Source organism: Mus caroli, unplaced genomic scaffold (assembly GCF_978045245.1).
Source record: "Mus caroli unplaced genomic scaffold, Mus_caroli_1 scaffold_1, whole genome shotgun sequence".
Classification (NCBI taxonomy): Eukaryota; Metazoa; Chordata; class Mammalia; order Rodentia; family Muridae; genus Mus; species Mus caroli.
This window is the reverse complement of record NW_028227256.1, coordinates 30,812,246-30,836,228: the sequence shown is the minus strand read 5'-3', so window position 1 is coordinate 30,836,228 and position 23,983 is coordinate 30,812,246. Positions and strand designations below refer to the sequence as shown.

Here is a 23,983-nt window from a genome sequence, read left to right as displayed (position 1 = left end):
GGGGGAGGGAAAGTAGCAGCTATTCCACTAAGTTAGAAGAGGCTCATAGACTCAAAACAACCCTGAAATGTGAAATAGCTCCATAAAACAGGGCCCTGGAGATAAATTCTCCTAATTGACTGTCTTTGCTCTCTCCTTGATCGTCCCTGGAATTCCACTGGCTAAACTCAGCTCCCAGAGGACAACAGAGCTAGCCTAACAGTTCAGCCTCCAAACTTAGCAAAGCAGAGAGGTTTGGGATGGGATCAGGCAGGACGAAGGGTTCCAGCCCTCATGTCAGGGTAGGAAAACAGCCATGCAAGCACGGGAGCATTTCATGACTCCTACCTTGGAGAGCCTGGAACCACAGAGTAGCACCTTAGACGAGGAGGGCCTTCTAGGGTAGTAGTTACTGACAAACTGCTAACGAAAGTCTTTAGTGTGCTTGCAAGTCAGCAGCTGAGGGTCTTTATCAAGGACTACCTTGGATCTCAAGGATTTCATCCTTAAAGTGTAAATATCTTTTTTGTGTACTCCAGAGGGATTAAACACATTAATGAAAAGTAAATGCTTACAATAGTGATGTATGTTCATACATACTTACACACACACAAACACATGACTGTACACACATACATAGGAGGAGAGAACTCAATACGTTCTAGCTGTGGGCTTATTCTTACATGTTTGGAAAGATGTGAGTATCATGCTGTATAGTGCAAGGAGCTAAAGGAAACCTTTTTATAAGTAATGGCTACATTTAGGACAAGGCTTGACATCTCTGTATAATCTTTCACGTAATCTCAATAAAAATGCATCTACAGAACCAGTGGTCCTTAAATGATTTAAGTCTATAGTCTGAGAGCTGGTAAGATGGCTCAGTGGGTAAAGATGCTTATGGACAGGCCTACTGGCCTGAGTTCAATACTCAGAACCAACATGGTGGAAGGAGAGAAAAGACTTCCTCCCACAAGTCGTCCTCTGACCTGCGTGTGTGACCTGCGCATGCACACACGTGTGTATGTAGATATTTATATCGCATGTATGCGTGCATATTAACCATCTTTTATTCAGAACATAGCAGCAACAACGTGAGAATTTTAAACATATTTGATGCTCCTTGAATATGAAGTAAAAGCAGGTTGTGCTGCCCCCTAGTGGACAGTAGTAGAACATAATCTTTCTCCAGAAATCAAGCGCTGGCAACTTCTCGCCTGTGGTTTTAGTTTACTCTGGAATTGCTGCTGTCATTGGAGCACTCAAAGAGCATCCAGTTAGAATCCTTCCCTCTAGTTTTCACAGTAGTAGGGTTGTTTGTTTGTTTGTTTGTTTGTTTGTTTGTTTTTGTATAGCCCTGGCTGTCCTGGAACTCACTTTGTAGACCAGGGTAGCCTCGAACTCAGATATCCGCCTGCCTCTGCCTCCCGAGTGCTGGGATTAAAGGCGTGCGCCACCACTGCCGGGCTTTCACCGTAGTAGGAAACATCCCCTTCTCCATGTTTTATTTTGTTAAAAAGACTGGGCTAAAACTACAAATCCATTTTCAGAGGTAAGCTAGCCATGGGATGTGCAGAACGCCATCCACTATTCCGGAACACTTTGGGGTTTCCATAGGAAGAGTGTGCATGCAGTTCGCCTTCGCGCGTCGAGGGAAGAGCGGGCGTGGGCGGGGCGCAGTTTTGTACTGTGCTCTCTTCCCACACTTTTATGGAATTTATAGTGGAGATGCTTTGTTACAAAGGTGAAACGACTGGATTGTGTCTTGATCATCCATGTAGTTTACTACTTCCCAGAATTTCAGGAAGCTTTTGATTCCATGTATCAATTATGTCATTGATTTGCTACGTGTAGACAAAGGCTGCATTGAAAATTCATATCTGTAACTACGTTTGCTTTCACATTACAAACCCTTCTGCCTTGTCTTTTAGATAATGGTTTGGTTTGTTTGTTTGTTTGTTTGTTTGTTTGTTTGTTTGAATAGTTTGGCTAACTACAGGTTATGAGACATTCGAGGATCCTTGTCCGGGTTGGTTAAAGATGAAATAAACCCTCTCCTCCCCAAGAGACTTTGGTCATGGTGTTTATCACAGTGACAGAAAGCCACCTAGGACGATTGTGAAAATCAGTTTTACTGTGTTCCAATCAGTATTTTTTTGAAAAGATGAAATACAGTGTTTAATAAAGATAAGTATGTCTTGGAGGTTTTACCTCCCTGTGTGCACGCTCCATGAGCGCATGCCTGTGCATGATTTCTAAACTGAAAAAAGTGATTTTTGTTCACTGCCCCCATAAACTGTATTTTTCCTATGACACGGGGGGGGGGGGCGGGAATCTTTGAAAGCAACTTACTTATATTATTAGTACAGTCATCTGTCTTGGGCATTACTGTGGCTGTGGATTAATTTGTTCAGCTAAGTGATAATAAGAGGTTCTCTAAGGAGTCCTTAAGCTTTGTGGGGAGCTGAGTGACACTCCTGTGGGAATACGTGTGTGATAATCAACTGTGAGTGTGCAGGAGGCTGAGCCAAAGGGACGTTCCTGCAAGGTAAAGTGGGAAGATTTGTGTAAGGTGGCTTGAAACAATAACCTGGGACCACAGTGCTCAAGAATGATGCTTGTATCAGTCAACGGATGAGGAGATGCTGGTCAGACAGAAGCTGGACAGATCTTAGATAGATGCCATTGTCATCGTGTGTGTGTGTGTGCCTGTGATGACCTTTGTCCAGGCTGTGGCTTTGGTAGAGAATATAAGACTCCTGTTTTCAGCATCCGTCCGTGGGCTCATCTCTGCCCTGACTTTCTGTTTTTTTCTCTCTGTTGCTGCTTTTTAGTTAGGACTCTACAATAGTTGCTGTAAGACAATGCAAAGACTGTTTTTGTATGTTAAATTGTTTCTGCTTTTTGTTGAGATAAATGCATATTAATGGGGCTGGAGGGATGGCTCAGCAGTTAAGAACACTGGCTGCTCTTAAAGAGGACCTGGGTTTGATTCCAGCACCCACATGGCAGCCCACATCTGTTAACTCCTCTTCCAGGGGACCCAGTACCCTCTTTGACCTTGAAGTCACCAGACATGCACTCGGTGCAACTTACAAGCAGACAAATACACATGCAACGTAAAATTAAATTAAAAGCTTAAAGTGTACACTAACAGAAGTTGCCATCTCTACAATATGTAACTGTACAAATCAGGGGCAGTAAATGTATTCCTAATAAATATCCACTATGAATGTGTATTAATATATATTGACTATGAATATATATTCATATATACATACATGAATCTCTTCAGGGAGTATACATGAATATGTATGAATATATATGCATATATTAATATATATGAACATACGTATATATGAATATATATTCACAGTATAGTAAATATATTCATAATATAGTATACCACCGTCATCATCCAGCTCTAGAAGGCTTCCAACTTGCAAACTCAACCTCTGTAGCCATGCAATCACCCCAGTCACCCCACTTTCCCAGCCCCTTCCACTTAGTGTTCTATTTTCTGCTGTATATCTTATATGAATGAAATCATCTTGTATTTGCATTTGGGGAAACTAATCCCCTTATGATCATTAATATTACACTGCTGTGACCAAATATCTAACATAAAGAGCTTAATGGACCAAAAATGTATTTCAGCTTATGGTTTCAGAGTGCCGTTCGATGGCTGTTTAACCTGTGTATTTGAACAAATGATCATGGCCATGAGAGCAAGTGGCAGAGGAAGTCCCGACATCATGGCAGACAAGAAGTGGAGGAGGAGCAGCAAAGTGCTTAGGGCTAAAGCATCCTCAAGAACCAATCCCTCCCGGTAACCTTCTCCCTCCAGAGCAGTGGTCGCAACCTCCCTAATGCTGTGGCCTTTTAATACCATAAAATTATTTTCATTGCTACTTCATAACTGTAATTATGCTACTGTTATGAATCATAACATGATTGTCTGACATTTCTGATGGTCTTAGATGACCTCCCCCAAAGCGTTGCAACCCACACAGACTGAGAAACATCACTCTGTATGGTTCCTATCTCTTAAAATGTCCAAAACAACCGAAAACAGCGCTACCATATAGGCTTTTGACACACGAGGCAGCAGGAGACAATGCTGGGCTCTGCATGGATCTAGGGGCTGAGCTACATGGGATGGTGAGGGGACGAAGCAAAGGCAGACACTCAGATAACAACATACATACCAACACAAGGGGAGAAGTTGGGATCAGATGGTCTAGGCTGTGTGATGGAGAAACCACAGTACCCCAAAATCTCAGCTCGCTCAGTATGTAGTTGAACAGGGAAGCAAGGTTACTGCATTGAGCTGCACAAGGAGACAGGGTTAGCCAGTCTAGGTAGGAACATCTCCATCAGGGAGCAGGCTCTATTGGGGCATAGGCTCTGTAGGGAAGCCTTCTCTACAAGGAAGCAGTCTCTCTGTAGGGGAGTGAGAGACCAGGTCTTTTGGGTTAAGACTCCATCTTAGAAAATCTAACCTAAGGTTGAACTGGAGTTAACAGGCTGGTACCTAGCACCAGTTTCCAGGTTATTCCCCAACAAATCTGCACCTCCACGTTACAAGCCAGCCTCTGACACTTCACTTCCTAACAACCAATGAAGAAAAAAAAAACAAGTTTATGTTTGGCTCCCAGCACCAGCCAATTATGTTTAAAGGCCTCCCAATCAGATTTGTACCAGACTGGATACCCCCTTCTTGCCTCTATAAATGCTTGCCTAAAACTAGGCTCAGGGCTCCACCTTCCTGCTTTGTCAGGGCTGATGGGTAGCCCAGTCTCGAGCTTGTAATAAAAAGACCCTAATGTGATTGGAATCAGCTCCTTGGTGGTCTTTTGGGGTTCAGGAACACTTCCTGGCACAACAGGAGCAGTTCTCTGTAGGGGACTGTGCCAACAGTACACACTCCCTACAAGACAGTTTACATTTGAACCACACAGCCATCAAGGTTCTTCCGTGCTATAGCACACGTAAGAAATTCTTCTCAAGACCAAATGGTGTGGCATACCTACACACTCCTTTGCTTACCAGTCCTCCTGGCGATAGACACCTGGGGCCCTTTAGCTACTGTGAATAATGCTCAGGTAAACACGGAACACACACGTTCTTCAAGGCTCTGGCTACGATCTTCCACAGCAGCTGTACCATTTTGCATGACCACCACAGCAGGAAGTTCCCAGGTTCTCCACATCACACCAGTACTTGTGGTTTAAGATTTGTTAGTCACCACCCTCATGAGTAGGTAGTGGTACCTATAGTTTGACTTACAGTCACCCTTGCTATCTTAAGTTTTCGGTGCAAGAGAGCCGGGTGCATGCATCCTGGCATATATGATGGTCAGAGGATAGCTTGTAGGAGTTGCTTCTCTTTTCTGCCCTTGGCTTCTAGGACCAAACTCAGGTCTTCGTGCTGAATGGCAAGCATCTTTATCCACCGAGCTACCTCCCGCCCCTTTTTTCCTGACAGATGTTAGTCATTTTTTATAAGGAGTTTTTGGGATTATAATATAACAATCATTTCTCCTTCCCCTTTATTGGTCATTAATAAATCTCTGTTGCTGGCACGAATGGAAAACATTCTCCGCAAGCTCATATATTTGGGCATTTGGTCTCCAGCTGATCGGACGTGCTATAGGATCTTTTGTGCATGACAACAGACTGGCAGATGTGGAGTTTAGAGATAGAAACTGAGAACCCAAAGCCAGCTCCACTTCCAGCGCCAAACCACGAGACAAAGTGGTCCTTCAGCTGGTTCTGTCAGAGCAACAAAAAAGTAACTAAATCATGTCTCTGTAGAAATGTCTGTTCAAGTCCATTGGCCATTTTGGTTGCTAATCTCTTGTCAGATGCACAAGTTGGAACTATTTCTTTCATGTTCTGTAAGTGGCATTTCTAGCCTCCTAGTGATTGACAATGAATTGTTTTTAAGTTCACAATATTCTTGTTGTTTGTTTTTTGTTTGTTTGTTTTTTCGAGACAGGGTTTCTCAGTATAGCCCTGGCTGTCCTGGAACTCACTTTGTAGACCAGGCTGGCCTCGAACTCAGAAATCCGCCTGCCTCTGCCTCCCGAGTGCTGGGATTAAAGGCGTGCGCCAACCATGCCTGGCCACAATATTCTTTCTTCTTGCCTGGGTGTCATAGAAAAGAAATAGTTGCTAAATTCAGTAGTGGGTTGGTGTGTTAATTATAAGAGTCTTATCATGAAGGTGGGTATAGTGTTTTTTCCCACTTCGTACTGATGTGACTTGTTCTTTGGTAATCTAATGCAAGTATAAGAGATTCTCATTACTCTCACCCCTTCCTTCCCTCGCCTGCCATTTCCACTCCTCCCAAGAGGCCCCTCTTCCACATTCAGGATTTTAATTTTTGTGACACAGACTTTAACCAGGGCTGTTTGTATGACCACGCCTTTGGAAGTATCTATTGGAACCTCATGAGCTCCTCAATGGGCACACAACTGAAGGCATGACCACCCCTCCCAGGGAATCTACCAGTAAGCCGTAATTCTGTAGGGAAGGCTAGGGCTCCATGAGCCCACCCCCAGTCCATGATTGACTCTTGACTCTCCCAATCTTGTACAAGGCCAGTGCAGGCACCTACAGATGCAGAGCGCTCCTGTTTGCCCTGAAGACAGCATTTTGGAGCCCTTCTCTCTATCTTCCTGCTCTTACAACCTTTCCCGCCCTTCTTCCCCAGGCCTTAGAAATTGTGGTTTAAGATAATTGTTTAGGTTTTACCTCTCAATCTATTCTCAGCAACTTGCGCAGCCACGAGTCTCTGCATTCACCACTGACATTCCCTGGGCAGCACACGGTCCTCTGATTAAGGCTGAGGGCATCTTTGGCCTATGACTGTAAACACATATTTAGCCTCAGTATGACACTTTGTCAATTTAATTGAACAACAGTAATAAGTCCTCCCCCATACCCCACAGGCCTATAAAATCCCCAACGATGGTTTTTGTTTTGACAAAGTTTGCGGTATGAAGCATATCCTCCCATGGATTCCATGAGAGAGCGGCTGGCCACTCCAATAAGAGCTAGGTCACTATTAGACCAGTGGGCACATCTTGCCCATCAGGTGGCCTTTGAAGTGTGTAGGGTTCACAGCTGGGTATGACTGCTGGTGGGCAACCAAGAGGAATGGCAAGAACCAGTATTATTTGGGGGTCCTCTAGGGCTGCCCTGCCTAACAGCTAATAAGGACATATCCCACACTTGGCACTGGATACCTGTGTTTGTTTGTTTGTTTGTTTGTTTAATAAACAGTGGTTTGTAAGGGCAGTGTTATTTAACCAAACAAGGTGTCTCTCCCTTCTAAATCTTTTTTTTTTAACCTGCAGTATTTAATTGGCTTACAAAGTAGTAGGCGTCCATTCTTTTGCACAGCATCTTCATTTTGGTTAACCCTCCTTTACCTTCCTCACCCTTATTCCCATCCCTGCTTAAACCTTTCCGCCTCCCATATTCTCCTCCCACCCCTTCCCACCTGGCTTTCGTATTAGCTATGTTCTACCAACGCCCTTCCCCTGGCAATGGTCACTTTCCAGTTTCCTGGATTCTATGGATGGCTCACGTTAAGCACGAGGATCTATAGATTCAAAGCTAGGATCCACACATGGGAGATGGATAGTTCGAGTTAAGCTCACAGATCTACAGAATTCAAAGCTAGGATCCACATCTGAGAGAGAACATTCAACCTTTGTCTTTCCAAGCCCAGGTTACCCCATTCTGTATAATTTATTTTCAGTTTTACCTGTTTGCCCTTCCCCATTTCATAAGTTCACTATATAACTGAGTTCATCAATGAAATATAAAAACGTGTATACGTAGCACAATTTCATTGTCCGTTCATATTCTGACAGACATGCAGGCTGAGTCCATTCCAGTAGGGCAGCAGTAAGCATGCGTGAACAAGCATGTCTTCGATAGGATGTAAGGTCCTCTGGGTTTATGCCCGGGATGGCATGGCTTGATCGTATGCACGGTGTGTTTCTATCTTTTTGAGGAACTGCCATACAGACTTCCACAGTGGCTGAATCTGTCTAGATTCCTACCAACAGCGAGCAGGTCCTCTTTCCCCAGATCATCAGCATCTACTGTCATTTGAGCTCTCAAGCGTAGCTCTCCTGAGCAAAGCGAGATGAACCTGGGCACGCTTTTCATTTGTGCTCCTCTGGTGGTAGATGATGTTGGGTGCTTTTTAAAGTGTTTACCGCCATTTATGTTATTTTTTTACTTGGTTCCAGAGCTTGTTTTTATTTTGGGTGTTTTCTTGATGGTTAAGATTTTTATTTGCAGGGCCTAGTTATTTATTTGCAAGGTCTAGATATTAATCCTTTGTTTGATGTGTAATGAGCAAATATTTTCTCCCATTCTGTAGGCTGCTTCTTTTTTGTTTGTTTTTCGAGACAGGGTTTCTCTGTGTAGCCCTGGCTGTCCTGGAACTCACTTTGTAGACCAGGCTGGCCCCAAACTCAGAAATCTGCCTGCCTGTGCCTCCCAAGTGCTGGGATTAAAGGTGTGCACCACCACCACCCGACTTGTAGGCTGCTTCTTAACAAAATGGAGTATCCTGAGTTGTATAGAAATGTTCACTTTATGAACTGCCATTGGTGAGTTGTTGGAATTCCCCCCCCCCCCAAGTGATTGATTCTGTTTAGAAAGTTCTTGCCCACACCTATGTCTTCATAGGGAATCCCTACATCTTCCTCTAGAAAGTTCAGAGTTTCAGGCTTTACAGTGTGTCTGTGATCTGGTGGGAACTGATGTTTTGGTCAGGCTGAGAGAAAAGTGATCTGTGCTCATTCATCCGCATACTGATTTTCAGTTTTCCCAGCCCCATTTGTTGAAGATCCTGTCTCTTCTCTAGGGTGCTTTTTTTTTTTTTTTTTTTTTGACTCCTTGTGAGAACTCAGACAGCTGTATTTCCATGGTCTTACATCCAGCTCCTGTTTTCTATGACATTGACCTGTGTGTCTGTTTTTTGTGCGAGCACCGTGCTGTGCTGTTTTTCTTCTGCCTCTGTACTGAAACCTGGGGTCAGGTGTGGTAACACCACCAGCCGCACTCCTGGATTCCAGGATTGTCTTTCATGTTTCCATGTGAATGTTTGGTTTGTTGTTCCATTTGGTGAACCACAGAGTTGCATTGAATCTTTAGATTGCTTTTCAGAAAATGTCCATTTCCCAAAGTAGATTCTTGTAACCCTGAGCCTGGGACGTCTTCCCAACTTTGACTTTCTTAATCCTTTTCTTTCGTATATTAAACTTTTACTTGGAAAGGTCTTTTGTTTCCTTGGTTGTTTATTCCAACGCACGACTTTGGTTTTGTATGGTTTTCCTATTTATTTATTTATTTATTTATTTATTTATGGTTTGTTTTGGGTTTTTGTTTTTGTTGTTGTTGTTGTTTTGTTTTCTGAGACATGGTTTCTTTGTGTAGCCCTGGCTGTCCTAGAATTCACTCTGTAGACCAGGCTGCCCTTGAACCCAGAAATCCACCTGCCTCTGCCTCCCAAGTGTTGGGATTAAAGGCGTGCCACCACCACCTGGTGGTTTTTTGTTGTTGTTGTTAGTTTTGTGCTATTAAGAATAAGATTTCCCAGCTGGGCATGGTGGCGCACGCTTTTAATCCCAGCATTCCGGAGGCAAAGGCAGGCGGATTTCTGAGTACGAGGCCAGCCTGGTCTACAGAGTGAGTTCCAGGACAGCCAGGGCTACACATACAGAGAAACCCTATCTTAAAAAAAGACAAAACAAAACAAAAAGAATAAGATTTCCCTCTGGGATGGTCTTTATATAGTAATTTTGTACCTGTGACTTTTCTGAACATTTTAGCCAGCCACAGTTGTCTGGAGGAAGTCTTAAGGATCTCTTATGAATAGCATCCTGTCCTCTGCAACAAAGGCTACTTTGGTTACTTCTTTTCCTCTTTACAACCCTTTTATTTCCTTCTCTTTTCCTTTTGCTGCAGCTAAAACTTCAAACAATATTAAAAGGGAGTGAAGAGAGCGGACACTCATTTCTAATTTTCGTGGAAATGTTTTCTGCCATTTAGGAGACTGTTGGCTCCCGGCTTGTTGTGATGGCATTTACTCTGTTGAACTATATTCCATCTGTGACTAGTCTCCATAGGGACTTCATCACAAAGGGATGCTGGGTTTTATTCCACATCTGTCAAGATGATCAGGTGCTTTCTGCCCTGAGTCCAGTTATATAGTGAGTGAATTAAGGTTATTGATATACATAGATGGAACCACCCCTTACAGTTCTGGAATGTTGTAGACATCATGATGGAAGGTCGTGAGGTATTCTTGAATCCAGTTGCAAGTATTTTTGTTGACAGTTTTTGTCCTCTGTCTATTGGAAAGATTGTTTTATAATTTTCTTTTTTGTGGTTTCTTTATCTGGTTTAGCTGGCTTCTCCCTAACTTGTTCTCAGTTTACGTTTTCATTAGATTGTAGGTTGGTATCAACATATACCAGTTTCTATCAGTGTGAAAGATATCACGAAAGAAGAAATGCGTAAATATAAACTTTCCTTACGGGCTTGCACAGAAGGTGAATATTTGCATTTGGTGGCTCACACTGGAAAGCCAGCACTTAGGAGGCTGGGCGTTAGAACACTGGACAGGTAAGACCAGAGAAGAACTTCCTTGTGCTGTATTAATACTGCAAAAATGGCTGTCTACCACCAGTAACCCACAGAGTCAATGCAGTCCTCATCAAAATTCAAACAAGGAACCAAACAGACTCATCAGTGATGGGGGAAGGAAAATGAACAGATGTGCCATTAAACACATGAAAAATGTTAAATCTCACCAGCCATCAGAGAAATGCAAATTAAAGCTACAAAGAAAATTCATCTCAACTCAGTTTGAATGTCAGCCATTAAGAAACCAAAAAAATCAATGAGCCTGGAAACGTGTGTTCAATCCCTTGAACCCAGCAACTGTGGCATGTGTGCCCCTGAACACACACACACTCGCAAAAAAAAAAAAAAAAACAAAAACACATAACATTAGAAATTATTTTTGTGAGAGCAAACATTCAATTTGAACCCCAGTTAACCAAAATGCTATCCAGTTTTGCTTTTTTTTTTTACCTTTTGTATGTTTATGTTTGATTTTATTTCAGAATTTAGAAAATACATGAAACCCTCTGCCTTCGTCTTCGAAGTGCTAGGCTTGCAGGTGTGTACCGTATGCCCAACTATAATGTTATCTTGAAAACGTCACTGGTCACATTAGCAAATATAGCTTCCAAAGCGATGCTGGACTCCAGTGTTTTATTATGAACTTTGTGAATAAAAAATTTGAGAAGTGCATTTGCTAATACATTTATAGTAATTTGATAAGAAGCAAAATACTACTGTGTGCTCAATAGTCTATATATTTCATGAAGATTCATATGCTCAATCTGGCTCTGGTTTTATTATGTGTAATTAAATGCTTATGAAAACAAACCAATTGACGCAAATACCCTGAAGATTAAATAAGACCTAATATGCATCACCAGCTAGCTATACATAACCAAGGTTAAATGTTGTCATTACAACCCTACTGATAGAATAGGCTAGTTTGGGACAAGGGGGACCGCCTATCATAAGACTGCAGAGTTTTTAGAAAGAAAAACACTTTTTAAAGCAAAACTCAGGTCTAAGCAACTCTTTTTGGTTTCTCGAGACAGGGTTTCTCTGTGTAGCCCTGGCTGTCCTGGAACTCACTTTGTAGACCAGGCTGGCCTCGAACTCAAAAATCCGCCTGCCTCTGCCTTCCGAGTACTGGAATTAAAGGCGTGTGCCACCACGCCAGGCTGTCTGAGCAACTCTTATTGATCTCTTGGGAATATGTTCACCCTCCATCCTGATGTTGTCAACTATTATTAATATATTTTCCTAGAAGTGCATAATTTCAGTTCTGTGTGATAATGTTTACATACACCTAGGATTTTTAAAACCTGTAGATTCTTCATAGCTACTTGACAAGGGCAGATGGAAAGTGTTCTTATACTGTTTGACTTTTTAAAGCCAACTAGCTGCACCTGACCACATGAGCAGCTTGAGGACGGTAACAAAGCTGAATGGGTTCTTTTGTTTTTTAAAGAATGACCTGCTACTGTGTATCAATCCCTTGCCTTGCAATAGATTTGTTTTTCCTTTTAAGATTTATTTATTTAGGGCTGGAGAGATGGCTCAGAAGTTAGGAGCACTGACTGCTCTTCCAGAAGTCCTAAGTTCAATTCCCAGCAACCACATGGTGGCTCACAACCATCTGTAATGGGATCTGATACCCTCTATTGGTGTGTCTGAAGATAGCTACAGTGTACTCACATATATAAAATAAATAAAATCTTTTTAAAAAAAAGACGTATTTATTTATTTTATGTATGTGAGTACACCATAGCCGTCGTCAGCACATCTGTGAGGACATCAGATCCCATTACATGTGGTTGCTGGGAATTGAACTCAGGACCTCTGGAAGAACAGTCAGTGCTCTTAACCACTGAGCCATCTCTCCAGCACCAAGCTGAAGTTTTTTGAGTCAAGTAAAAATGTGCGGAAAGTTGGCCAGTGAGAAAGACAACAACATGGCCCCTTCTGCATGGCACCTTCCGTGAAAGGCGCTCACCTGAGCCAGCAGCAGGCTGAGGTACCCTGTGTTTTGTTTTTGTTTTTAAGAAGCAAGAACCGCATGCAGAACAGCAGCACCTACATGGGCGTTTCTGCCTTTGAAGGTTCCGGAAAGCCTTGGCTGACTAATTGAGAAAATGCAGAAGATCTTGCAGACAGATGACATCACCGACAACCAAGTTCTTAGAAAAAGAAAGAGGAAACGGACAGAGACAGCGAACTCAGAAAATGCGAATAGTGCCCTGGATAAAGCACAGGTCGGTGTTCTGTTGATTTAATCTTCTCACCTACCTCAGCTGCCTGCCATCTGCAATTCTCAGATGTTTCAATCCTCGTTGTTTCTTGGCACTTTCCCCCATCTTCTTGTAATTTGTCCTTTTTAACTCTTTATCTAACCGAGGGAATATAGTTTCTGTTCTCTTTTTAAGATTAAGTTAGAAACACAGACAATAGACAGTTTTCCTACTTCATTTCAGCCAGCACCAGATATAACATTGTTCAAAGTTTATTTTCTGATCTAAACAAAAGATCATCAAACTGTCTGAAAATAGTTTTCCTCCCAAAACATTTTATGGAAATTGGTGTGTTTCTTCAGTAAGACTTACTCATTGCTCTTCCGTTTAGAACTCAGCTCACAGCTGTCCTCACTGCCCCATTGCCCTCCTTTCCTTCGAACAACTTACCGACATGTTCAACCTGTACTTTTATTTGTATTTCTTTATACAGTCACACATTTTATACATGTTTTATACATTTCTATGTGTTTTATAATACATGTAGCATGTTGTATTCACATGTCCTTAAACAGTATCATTTCCCTCATATCCCCACCTCTGACCCACTTCATAAAACACTGTAAAAGACTACACATATATCATTTAGTAGCACATGAATATCATAATAGAAATCTTAATTTGTTCCTGATTTTTTCAAAAAGCATTGCACTCTCCAAAATTATCCACAAGACTTGAGATGCATATAAATTGTTAAACATGTTCTCTAGAGAAACAAATCAACATTGCCATCAGCTTATAGAGGAATCCACTTTTGGTTATTTTTCGGGCTAGAACAACTAAAATCCATTGATGTAATATAACTATACCCCACAGGTCATATCTGTATGAAATACATAGGAGGATGACTTGTGCTTTCGCAATTGCTTGTTTGTTTCTATTCATTTGACTAGACATTATAAGATGGCATGGATTAAACGCATTAGTGATTAACTCCAAGCCACCAGTAACTTCCCTCTGAGACATGAGCCAAGAGAGACCAATGTGAACTCTCTACTTCACGCTTCTTGGGTCTCCCGACTGTATGTTTGTATGAGAGTCTGTGTCAGCCTGAAGGTGATCTTGTGAATCTGTCCCTGTGTCTGTCCTTCTGTGTCTGTCTGTTATGTCTTTGGGTGTCTGTCTTCTCTGCATGTGACTAACGGTGTTTATGTATGTCTGGTGTATAGCTGTGATTGGACTCTGTCCCTGACAAAGGGCTTGCTCTGTATTTATTGACCAGCACAGAAAGCATCACACAAGAAGACATGGGATACTTTACAGAAATCTTTAACAGAGTTTTATAAGGGATTAAGTCACTGGCTCCAACTGATCCCAACTGACCCAGACAAAAAAACGGTTCTGCAAATGTCATTGTTTATCAACCAGTATCCATAAATGGGTGCTTTTGACTTTTCTGGTAGCTTTTAACCTCTGTATCAGCTACCTTCAGCAAATGATAGACATGCATCACCTTGGGTCAGAGGCATGGCAGAGCACACCATTTAAGATAACAGCTACTCATTAGCTTAGGTGGTAGAGGCAGATTACATGGGAAATCCAAGGCAAAGTCAGGTCGACTGTTACATTGTTCATTCTCTTTCTCTTTCTCTCTCTTTTTTTTTTTTTTTTTTTTTTTTGGTTTTTTGGTTTTTTGAGACTGGGTTTCTCTGTATAGCCCTGGCTGTCCTGGAACTCACTCTGTAGACCAGGCTGGCCTCGAACTCAGAAACCTGCCTGCCTCTGCCTCCCGAGTGCTGGGATTAAAGGCATGCGCCACCACCGAAGGCTCGGCTTTTGTTTGTTTGGTTGGGTGGTTTGTTTGTTTTAAACTGAGCAGACAGTAGGCTAGCAATCTTAAGTGAGTCCAAATGTATTATTAACTCTGGCTGTGAGGTCCAGCAAAAGTTTCAGTCTTGGAGAATGGCAGGGATATTTCCCAACATTTTATTGACACATAAGATGACTTTCTGAAGGTCCCCCACAGTCAGCATGCTCACAAGCAGCATGCAGACTTTTTGCATTTATACTTTCTTATTAATAGTATTAATATCCATATTTCTGGCTTTCGTTAAATGTCTTATTGCAGCTTGCTGGTGTGGGCTTGAAGTTGCTCAGGGATAAACAAAGCTGTCCTCAAAATCTTAATAGCCAGGGCTCGAGAGATGGCTCAGCGGTTAAGAGCACTGACTGCTCTTCCAGAGGTCCTGAGTTCAATTCCCAGCAACCACATGGTGGCTCACAATCATCTACAATAGCACCTGATGCCCTCTTCTGTTGTGTCTGAAGAGAGTGACAGTGTACTCATATACATAAATAAATCCTTAAAAAAAATCTTAATAGCTTTCCAAACTACATAATTCTGCTGGTTTCTATTGCAATTCAGTCCAGCCAGAAATTTTATTTGCCAAAGATCCTGGGCCTGAGAGACCTCTTCTTTTATTATCAAATCTGTGTTCAGCTTCTTTTCTCTCCATTTTATAGCAGTTACTTAAAGGCCTTCAAATACTTGAAGGTTTCCTTTGACTCCCAGCATCTCATTGGATGGGGCCATTTTGAGAGATCACACAGACGAGCTCTTGAGAAAACCAAGGTGAAAGAAACCTGCTGACCTAGGGAAGTAATTGTGGAATGTTTCTCAAATCTTGAAGATTAGCATTACGGAACTCAGTTGATTTAAATCACACCCCGCACTCAGTGCTTTCCTATGTCTTCTTGCAAACTGCTATTACTGACAAAGCTAGAACTCACCAAAATTCTCTGTCCAGCATCCTTGGTGTGTGGTCTGCCTTCATAACCATTCCAGGTGACAATTTTACCAAGTGTCTTACTACAAGTGAACACAAGTCAGAGGCTTTCCCCCATGCCACCCTGTGCCTTTTGGGCCCATACCTGGCCTCTGAGTGTAAACAGGTGTCCTGTTGTAGGTATCCCTGCTTCTGTGCACATTTTAGACTTTTGTGATGGTTATTGCAAAGAGACAAATAGTGCACAGTAGCTCATGTAAGGTAGAAAGCGGTCTCCTGCTCACGTGCTTCGGTCTGCAGTTCCATGGAAGCCGCAGTGACGAGGGAGGGCTCGCTCACAGAGTTGACGCACCTGCCTCAGCTCACAGCCTTGTCTCTGTCTCTAACACCTGCTAATATTATGGAGCAGCAGTGGTCCATGCCCACCCTGCTTAGCTTTGCCAGATTCCTTGGGCTTTGCCCAAACAGTAACTGATAGTGGTTTTGACCTTCTCTGTGCTCACTACTGAGGTTGAATATCTGTGTCTACTGATGAGCCATGTACGTCCTCTGTTCTGTAAAATGCCCCCTTTATATCATTTATTCATTTTTCCATTGAGTAACTGTTTTGATTAACAACACTGCAGATATTTCCCATTGGCTTTTATGGTCTTTTTTTTTTCTTGTTTACTGTGCCTTATGAATAAAAATCTTCATTTTAGTTTGTTTGTTTTACTGTGAGCAGTGATTTTATATCTAGGAAATGCCTACTCAAATTGAGAAAGTGTACATTTATATTCCTTGTACAATTTTGCATTTTGTTTTTGATGTATAAATTCTTAATGTATCTACAGAGGTTTACATGCCAGTGTGTGTGGAGGTGTATGCGTGTGAGTATGCGTATGTATGTGTACACATGTGGAAACATCGACATGTGGGTCTATGTGTGTATAAATCTCTGTGTTTGAGAGCAGTGGTCCATGCATACATGTTTTAATGAGATAGGGATCCATTACTTTACCTGTTTTTCTGAGTCCCGGTGGGCCAGCATCCCAGCAGCCTTGGTTGAGTGGATCTCAACGTCCCTGTTGAGCTGCCAGACCTCTTTGTCCCACATCACAGATCTTCAGACATCTAGTTTTTAACCTCTATTTCTTGGCAATATAGACTGTCTCTTGGTCAGCACCAAACTGAATTATTCTGAATTTAATAACACCTTGAATTTATAAGTCTCAATTCCTGATAATTTCCTAAGGATTCACTGGCTATTCCTGGCTCTTATGCATACAACTTTATAGTCAATTTCAAATTTGTATTAAAATTGCATTGACTTGAGGATAACTGATATTTTTTACTTATGGCTTTTTATCTCTGGACTTTTCCTCCCATGCTGTGGGTATCGTTCAGTGAAGGTTTGTTGTTTTCTTCATAAAGAGTTTGCACACTTGTTTACTATTCATTAATGACATCTAGTCTCAAAACAAGATACAAGCATAAAGATACAAGACCTCAGCTCTAAGATTGTAAGAAAGCCACCATACTCTGTGAACGTGCACTTGTTGGACATTGACCTTGTAGGCTGGAGATGCCACCCAGGGTCCTAGGCATGCCCAGCAAATGCCCTACCTTCCAGCTCCATTCCTTGCTTCTAGTTACTGAAGAATTAAAAGGAACATCTTATGGAAATCCAAAATGCATACAGAAGAACACAGATATTGAAAGTGTGGTTTCATGCATTACCCATTACCATCAAATGAATATATCATTAGAAAATTACGTCACCCAGAGCATACTAAGAGACCTCCGGGACTCCGCTTTAGCTGCCACCCTATTCTTGTTCCTGTGTGTGACCACTGTTCTTACAACATGCAGTGTTGTTTTTAATGGTTACAAATCATCCTGTAGCTGATGTGCAAGGCAAGAATTTGCTGGAAGCTTGCTAAGCTTCAAAAAAAAAGGCGGGGGGAAGGGAAGGGAAGAAGGGAAGGGAAGGGAAGGGAAGGGAAGGGAAGGGAAGGGAAGGGAAGGGAAGGGAAGGGAAGGGAAGGGAAGGGAAGGGAAGGGAAGGGAAGGGAAGGGAGACAGACAGACAGACAGACAGACAGACAGACAAAGTTGTTGTTTCTGTCTAGCCCAGACTGACCTGGAACTCCCTGTGTCTCTGGCTGACCTCCTGTCTCTACTGCCAAAGTCCTGGGATTAGAGACGTGTGTCACCATGCCTATCATGCTAACCTAGTCAGATTTTGAAGTACTTGGCACGAGACAGGCTCCATCTTAGAGGAGCCCGTGTTTTTTGGGTTGTTTTGTTTCGTTTAACTTGGTTTTTTTGAGTCAGAGTTACTCTGTATAGCCCCAGCTGTCCTGGATCTCTCTGTGTGTAGAACAGGTTGGCCTCAAACTCAGAAATCCAACTGCCTCTGCCTTCCAAGTGCTGGGATGAAAGGCAAGGCGTGGTCCACCACTGCCCCGCAGTTTTTTGTTTGTTTGTTTGTTTGTTTGTTTTCTGTTTTGTTTTGTTTTGTTTTTACTGAGCCCAGGTTTTAACAGTGACCTTACTGAGTCTACTGAGCTATAAAATATTTTGCTTTTCACCGCTTAGGCAGAAAGTCAGATCCCGTCTTCTATTTGAAAAGAGAACAAGAACCTTTTCATGTGTCCCGTCCTGAGTTCTGGAGGGTGGAGGACAAAGCTGGGACCTTGCGTTACAGCAGCTGTGTGTGGAGGCATGCCGAGATCTGATAAGAGGCATTGGCATACAGAACACGAGGTAGCTGTTGAAGGAACTGCAAAGTGTCTTTGTTATCCATGTTTTGTATTGTAGAGAGACCCATATTCAGGAAATGCTTTCCTGCCTGGGGAGAGTTCCAGTGATGAGGAAACACCCTTAACGGAACTGTCCAAGGAGGAACTGTGTAACAAAATCGAAAGCCTGAAAGAAAAACTAAGAAGCATCCGAAAGGAAAACAGCCGGCTTCGACAGTCTTTGGTCATGCTGCAAGGTAAACCTCAAAGGATTGGCATTTTAGATAAAAGGGACAAAATGTCTAAAATATGGTACAACTGCAGATCAACAGTTAAAAATGGAAAAGAAAATCAGTTCCCGAGAGAGCTCAAAATTACACTTCAGAAAGTAGTGGATAGCTAAATTTAAATATGGACATATCCGGTTATTGCAGAGATAATTTAGATTGTCTTGCAATGTCCCAAATATTGTATTCACTTAGTAGTATTCAACAGATTGCTGAAGTGAACTTAAGCTACTTACATGCTGGGCCTCAGAGGGGGAAAAATTAGTAAGGTCAAATAAACACACTGTGGTTTCCAGATACACTCATCCCACCCTTCCTGCCAGGACAGTTCTAGAAGGTGGGAACTGTGTGATCTGCCGAGCCACTGGGGTTACTGGCTCCACAGGCTGCACACGAGCGTTTGTGCTGGCAGCAGTCGCCTAAGAAAATGCTACCTTCCAGAAACAAATCCAAGAGAAGGGTCAGCCTGAGGAAATTAAAAACAAAACAAAACCAAAACCTGACTTGATGTTTTCCTTTGTCTGTAGGATCTTGAGTTTGTGTTCCAGTTTATTTTATAGTTACATTACTTCTTGAGTACTTGATACATATATATGTATGTATGTATGTATGTATATTATGATCATACCAACACCCATTTCCTCTTTTTAGCTCCTTCCAGCCCCTCCCAACATGCCTCCTGTCTTAGTTAGGGTTTTACTGCTGTGAACAGACACCATGACCAAGGCAAGTCTTATAAGAACATTTCATTGGAGCTGGCTCACAGGTTCAGAGGTTCAGTCCATTATCATCAAGGCAGGAAGTATGGCAGAGTCCATGGAGACATGATGCTGGAGGAGCTGAGAGTTCTACATCTTGTTCTAAAGGCTAATAGGAGAAGACAGGCTTTCTGGCAGCTAGGAGGAAGGTCTGAAAGCCCACACCCATGTTTTCCGAACAAGGCCACATCTCCAAATAGTGCCACTCCTTGGGCCAAGTATATTCAAACCACCACACCCCCACCACTACATATTTTTCAAGAATTATAGTTTAGCATTATGTCCTTTTTAAACTGCTGATTCACTGGCAGTTATTGTATCTTCAGCACCATAATGTAGAGCACCAACTACACAGAACATTTTGAAAATGTGCTTCTGTGTACAGAATTGGTACAGGTGGCACAGGAAAGGAAGTGAGGACCAGACACTAGGAGGTGTCACAGCCATTCAGACTAGCCTAATAGCAGCATCTTTAGGGCCATAACTATGGAAATGAAATGGACAGTTCTGCAGAAGGCTTGCTGACCAGACAGGATGATACAGGCTAGAGGATACATGAAGTCAGAGGTTTTCCAAGTAATGAGTCCTTTTGCCTAAGATATATGTCAAATTTAAGAATTCACTGCTTTAAGTATGAGTCACATGTGAGCAGAAGGATGTTCATTCCACTAACAAACCATTAGCCCTTTATTTCTTCACTTTAAAGATGGTATTTTTATAATTGTTTTCTTCTGATGATGCTTTCAGAGGACAGAATTCTTGTTTTGACGTAATTGGTTTCAAGCTTTGAATGTGCTGAAAATCTAAGGCCAAACCGTAGACTAATGTGCCAGTAGAGCACTGATTTAGGATCACACAGTGTTCACTAGCTACAACACTTTGGTCACGTCCTTCTTCTCTACCCTCTCACCCAGTTTCAACTTCCTCATCTCCAAAAAGGAGTCAATGTGTTGCTTACTTGTTACTATGGAAACTGAATGAAACAATGATAAGTTCTCTACCCAACTTCTGGCAGAAGCAGGGAAACTCAGCAATGGTAACTTAGTATCACCTTCATTTGTTTTTGTTTTTGTTTGTTTGTTTGTTTTTTGGGTTTTTTTTTAATTGACAGCAGAACAAAAAAGAAAAGCAAAGGAAAGAAAGCAGATTATAGGGAGTTGAAAAATAATAGCCGGGCGTGGTGGCGCATGCCTTTCATTCCAGCACTCTGGAGGCAGAGGCAGGCAGATTTCTGAGTTCGAGGCCAACCTGGTCTACAAAATGAGTTCCAGGACAGCCAGGGCTACACAGAGAAACCCTGTCTCAGAAAACAGAAAGAAAGAAAGAAAGAAAGAAAGAAAGAAAGAAAGAAAGAAAGAAAGAAAGAAAGAATAACTTAGTGGTTAAGAGCACTGACTGCTCTTCCAGAGAACCCAGGTTCAATTCTCAGGATACACATGGCAGCTTAAAGCCATCTGTGATTCCAGTTCCAGGGACCCAATGCCCTCTTCTGGCCTCTGTGAACACCAAGCACATATGTGGTTCACAGACATACATTTAGGCAAACACGCATACATATAAAATTTGAAAATCAATAAAAGTAAAGCTTTTAAGTCATTTGATTTTCTGCCTTATTTTTCTCCTTTTATTCATGGAAAAACTCCTTAAGTCAGACATGGTGACACACCTGTAATCCCAGCTCATAGGAGACAGGCAGGAGGGCCAGGAGTTCAGTGTCATCTTTGGCTATGTTGAGATGCTGTTTCAAAAAGAAAATAAAAGAGAGAGAGAAAAAAAAAAGTTGCAGGAGTCCCACATGCCAGTTCTTGGGACGAGTTCTTGGCCACTGGAGGGCGCTATTCAGAAATGCCTGGTGATACCTTGAAGAGCATTCCCCCTGTTTTCCTGTAGCAATGGCAGTGTTTGGGGTTTAAATTACCGTATTTGAGTTGATTTTTGTGCAAGGCGAAAGGTAAGAATCCAGTTTCGCTGTTCTGGGGTGGAATCCAGTATTGTCAGCACCGTTTGTTGAATGCGCGGTCTTTTTACCAATAGCATGTTTTTTGCCATTTCTATCCAAAAATTAGATGGCCTCAGTTCATCAGTCTGTTTCTACATCCTTGCTTCAGATCTCATGTTCTAACTGCTCTCATGCCTGAACCCATTGTTTTGGCTTGAGATTGTTTTGGCTATTCAAGACCTTTTCTGGTTCCATATGAATACTTGTATTGGTTTTTTTCCCCTAGATACATGAGTGTGATATCTGAATTTAAATGGGTATTACAATTAAATCTGTAGGCTAATTTTGATATATAGCCATTTTTTAAAATTAATTCTACCTATCTAGGGACTTGGAAGGTCTTTCCGCTGCCTAGTGTCTTCTCTGATTTATATTTTCAGTGTCTTGAAGTTTTCATTCTTTCACTTCTTTAGTTTAGTTTATTCTTACTTACCTTATTTTTTGGAGAGATTATGAATAAGATAATCTTCCTAATTTCTTTTTCTTGGAGTTCATTGCTAGTGTACAATAGGAATGCATCAAGAGAAAAGGGCTCTGCACAACAATCAAGCTGTAACAGAGCCAAGACACAGCCCACAGGGTGGGAGAAAATCTTTACCAACTGTATTTCAGACAGAGGAATAATAAAACGAATTCACAAAACACAATGAGAAGTAGATGTGACAGAAACAAACCACCAGTCTACAAATTATCTAATTAGGTGAACAGACTGTTCTCAAAAGAAAACACAAATGGCCAATAACCAATTTTTCTGAGTTCGAGGCCAGCCTGGTCTACAAAGTGAGTTCCAGGACAGCCAGGGCTATAAAGAGAAACCGTGTCTCAAAAAAAACCAAAAAAAAAAAAAAAAAAAGAAAGAAAGAAATCTGACAACAGGGGGCTGGAAAGATGGCTCAGCGGTTAAGAGCACTGACTGCTCTTCTGAAGTTCTAAGCTCAAGTCCCAGCAACCACACGGTGGCTTACAACCATCTGTAATGAGATCCGACACCCTCTTCTGGGGTGTCTGAAGACCGCTACAGTGAACTTACATATAATAAATAAATATTTTAAAAAAGAAAAGAAAAGAAAGAAATCTGACAACAAATGCTGGAGAGGGCATGGGAGGAAGGATTCTTTATTCATGGCGCTGAGTGTGCAGACCAGTGCAGACATTTCGGAAATCAGCTTGGAGGCTCCTCAGGGCAAAAAAATTAAAAACAGAACTATTCTATTCTTCCTTCCTCATTACCTAATATGACCTTCTCTTGTCCTCTCTACCTCTACCTCTACCTCTACCTCATATTAGGTAATGAGGAAGGATGTCCCAGCTCTTTCACTTCTGGGTGTAGACTCAGAGGACTCTACACCCTACCACGGATACGAGCCCACGTCTATGCTTACTGCTTCTCTGTTTGCAGTAGGAAGGAAACAGAAGTAGCCTGGGTGTCCATTAGCAGAAGAATGGACAATGAAAATTCGGTACATGAACACTGTGGAATACTGTCCAGATGTAGGCTATGGGAGATAAAGGAGATTTGTAGGCAAATGGATGTACCTGGAAAATATGTTAAGTACAATGACCTAAAATCAGAAATGAGAGAGAGGGAGAGAGGGAGGGGGAGAGAGCACAAGAGAGGGTCATATTAGGTAATGAGGAAGGATGGAGTGTAGGGACCCCGCCCCCCGTGGATCTATGAATTTAACCTTCAATGCATTGATGTAGCAAGAAGTACTTTGTAGTCCCAAAGAATCCCATGTGGTTTTCCCTCTGAGGCAGTGCCTGGGAAGATTGGACCTTCGTTTTATCCCTCTAATAATCAGAGTATGAAGAGTTAGATATGATGTCAGTGAACACATTTGCCACAATGACCAGCTTAGAAATCCTGGAAGGGTTTCATGACCTGATGCTCTTCTGCTTTTCCTTCTCTTTCAAACCTGTATCAGAGGATTTTATTATTAACAGTGTTACTTAAATTTTGTTAATTTTATTGCTATAACTAAGATAAAATATGGGATTTGGGGGGGGTGTTTTTTTGTTTTGTTTTGTTTTTTGTTTTTCAAGACAGGGTTTCTCTGTGTAGCCCTGGCTGTCCTGGAACTCACTCTGTAGACCAGGCTGGCCTCGAACTCAGAAATCCGCCTGCTTCTACCTCCTGAGTGCCAGGATTAAAGGTGTGCGCCACCACGCCCGGCAAAATATGGGATTTTTATAAAAGGGAGAAACAGAAAAAGAAGGAAAGGAGGGAAGGAAGGGGTACATTTTTTTTTAAGATTTATTTATTGTTATATATAAGTACACTGTAGCTGTCTTCAGACATACCAGAAGAGGGCATCAGATCTCATGACGGATGGTTGTGAACCACCATGTGGTTGCTGGGATTTGAACTCAGGACCTTCAGAAGAGCAGTCGGTGCTCTTAACCACTGAGCCATCTCACCAGCCCCTGAAGGGGTGCATTTTAAAAGGTGTGTGTATATAACCTTCTCCAGTTTCCCATTTCATATTATTCCTGGGTCCCATCTGAATCAAGTTCCTTTACTCTCTCACCTGGCTTACTCTCTTTCCTTCACACACTAGTGCTGAGTGT

General features: G+C 42.0%; 1 protein-coding gene across 2 annotated transcripts in view; it reads left to right on the top strand.

The window, feature by feature from the left end:
- Positions 1 to 23,983, top strand: part of Bend6 (BEN domain containing 6) — a 58,562-nt gene that overhangs the window by 13,513 nt on the left and 21,066 nt on the right. For both annotated transcript variants that reach the window (XM_021172435.3, XM_085836137.1), the window contains exons 2-3: positions 12,678 to 12,886; positions 18,451 to 18,628. In XM_021172435.3, coding sequence (XP_021028094.1) covers positions 12,767 to 12,886; positions 18,451 to 18,628 — 298 coding nt within the window. In that variant the 5' untranslated portion in view covers positions 12,678 to 12,766. The remainder of the gene's footprint in view (positions 1 to 12,677; positions 12,887 to 18,450; positions 18,629 to 23,983) is intronic.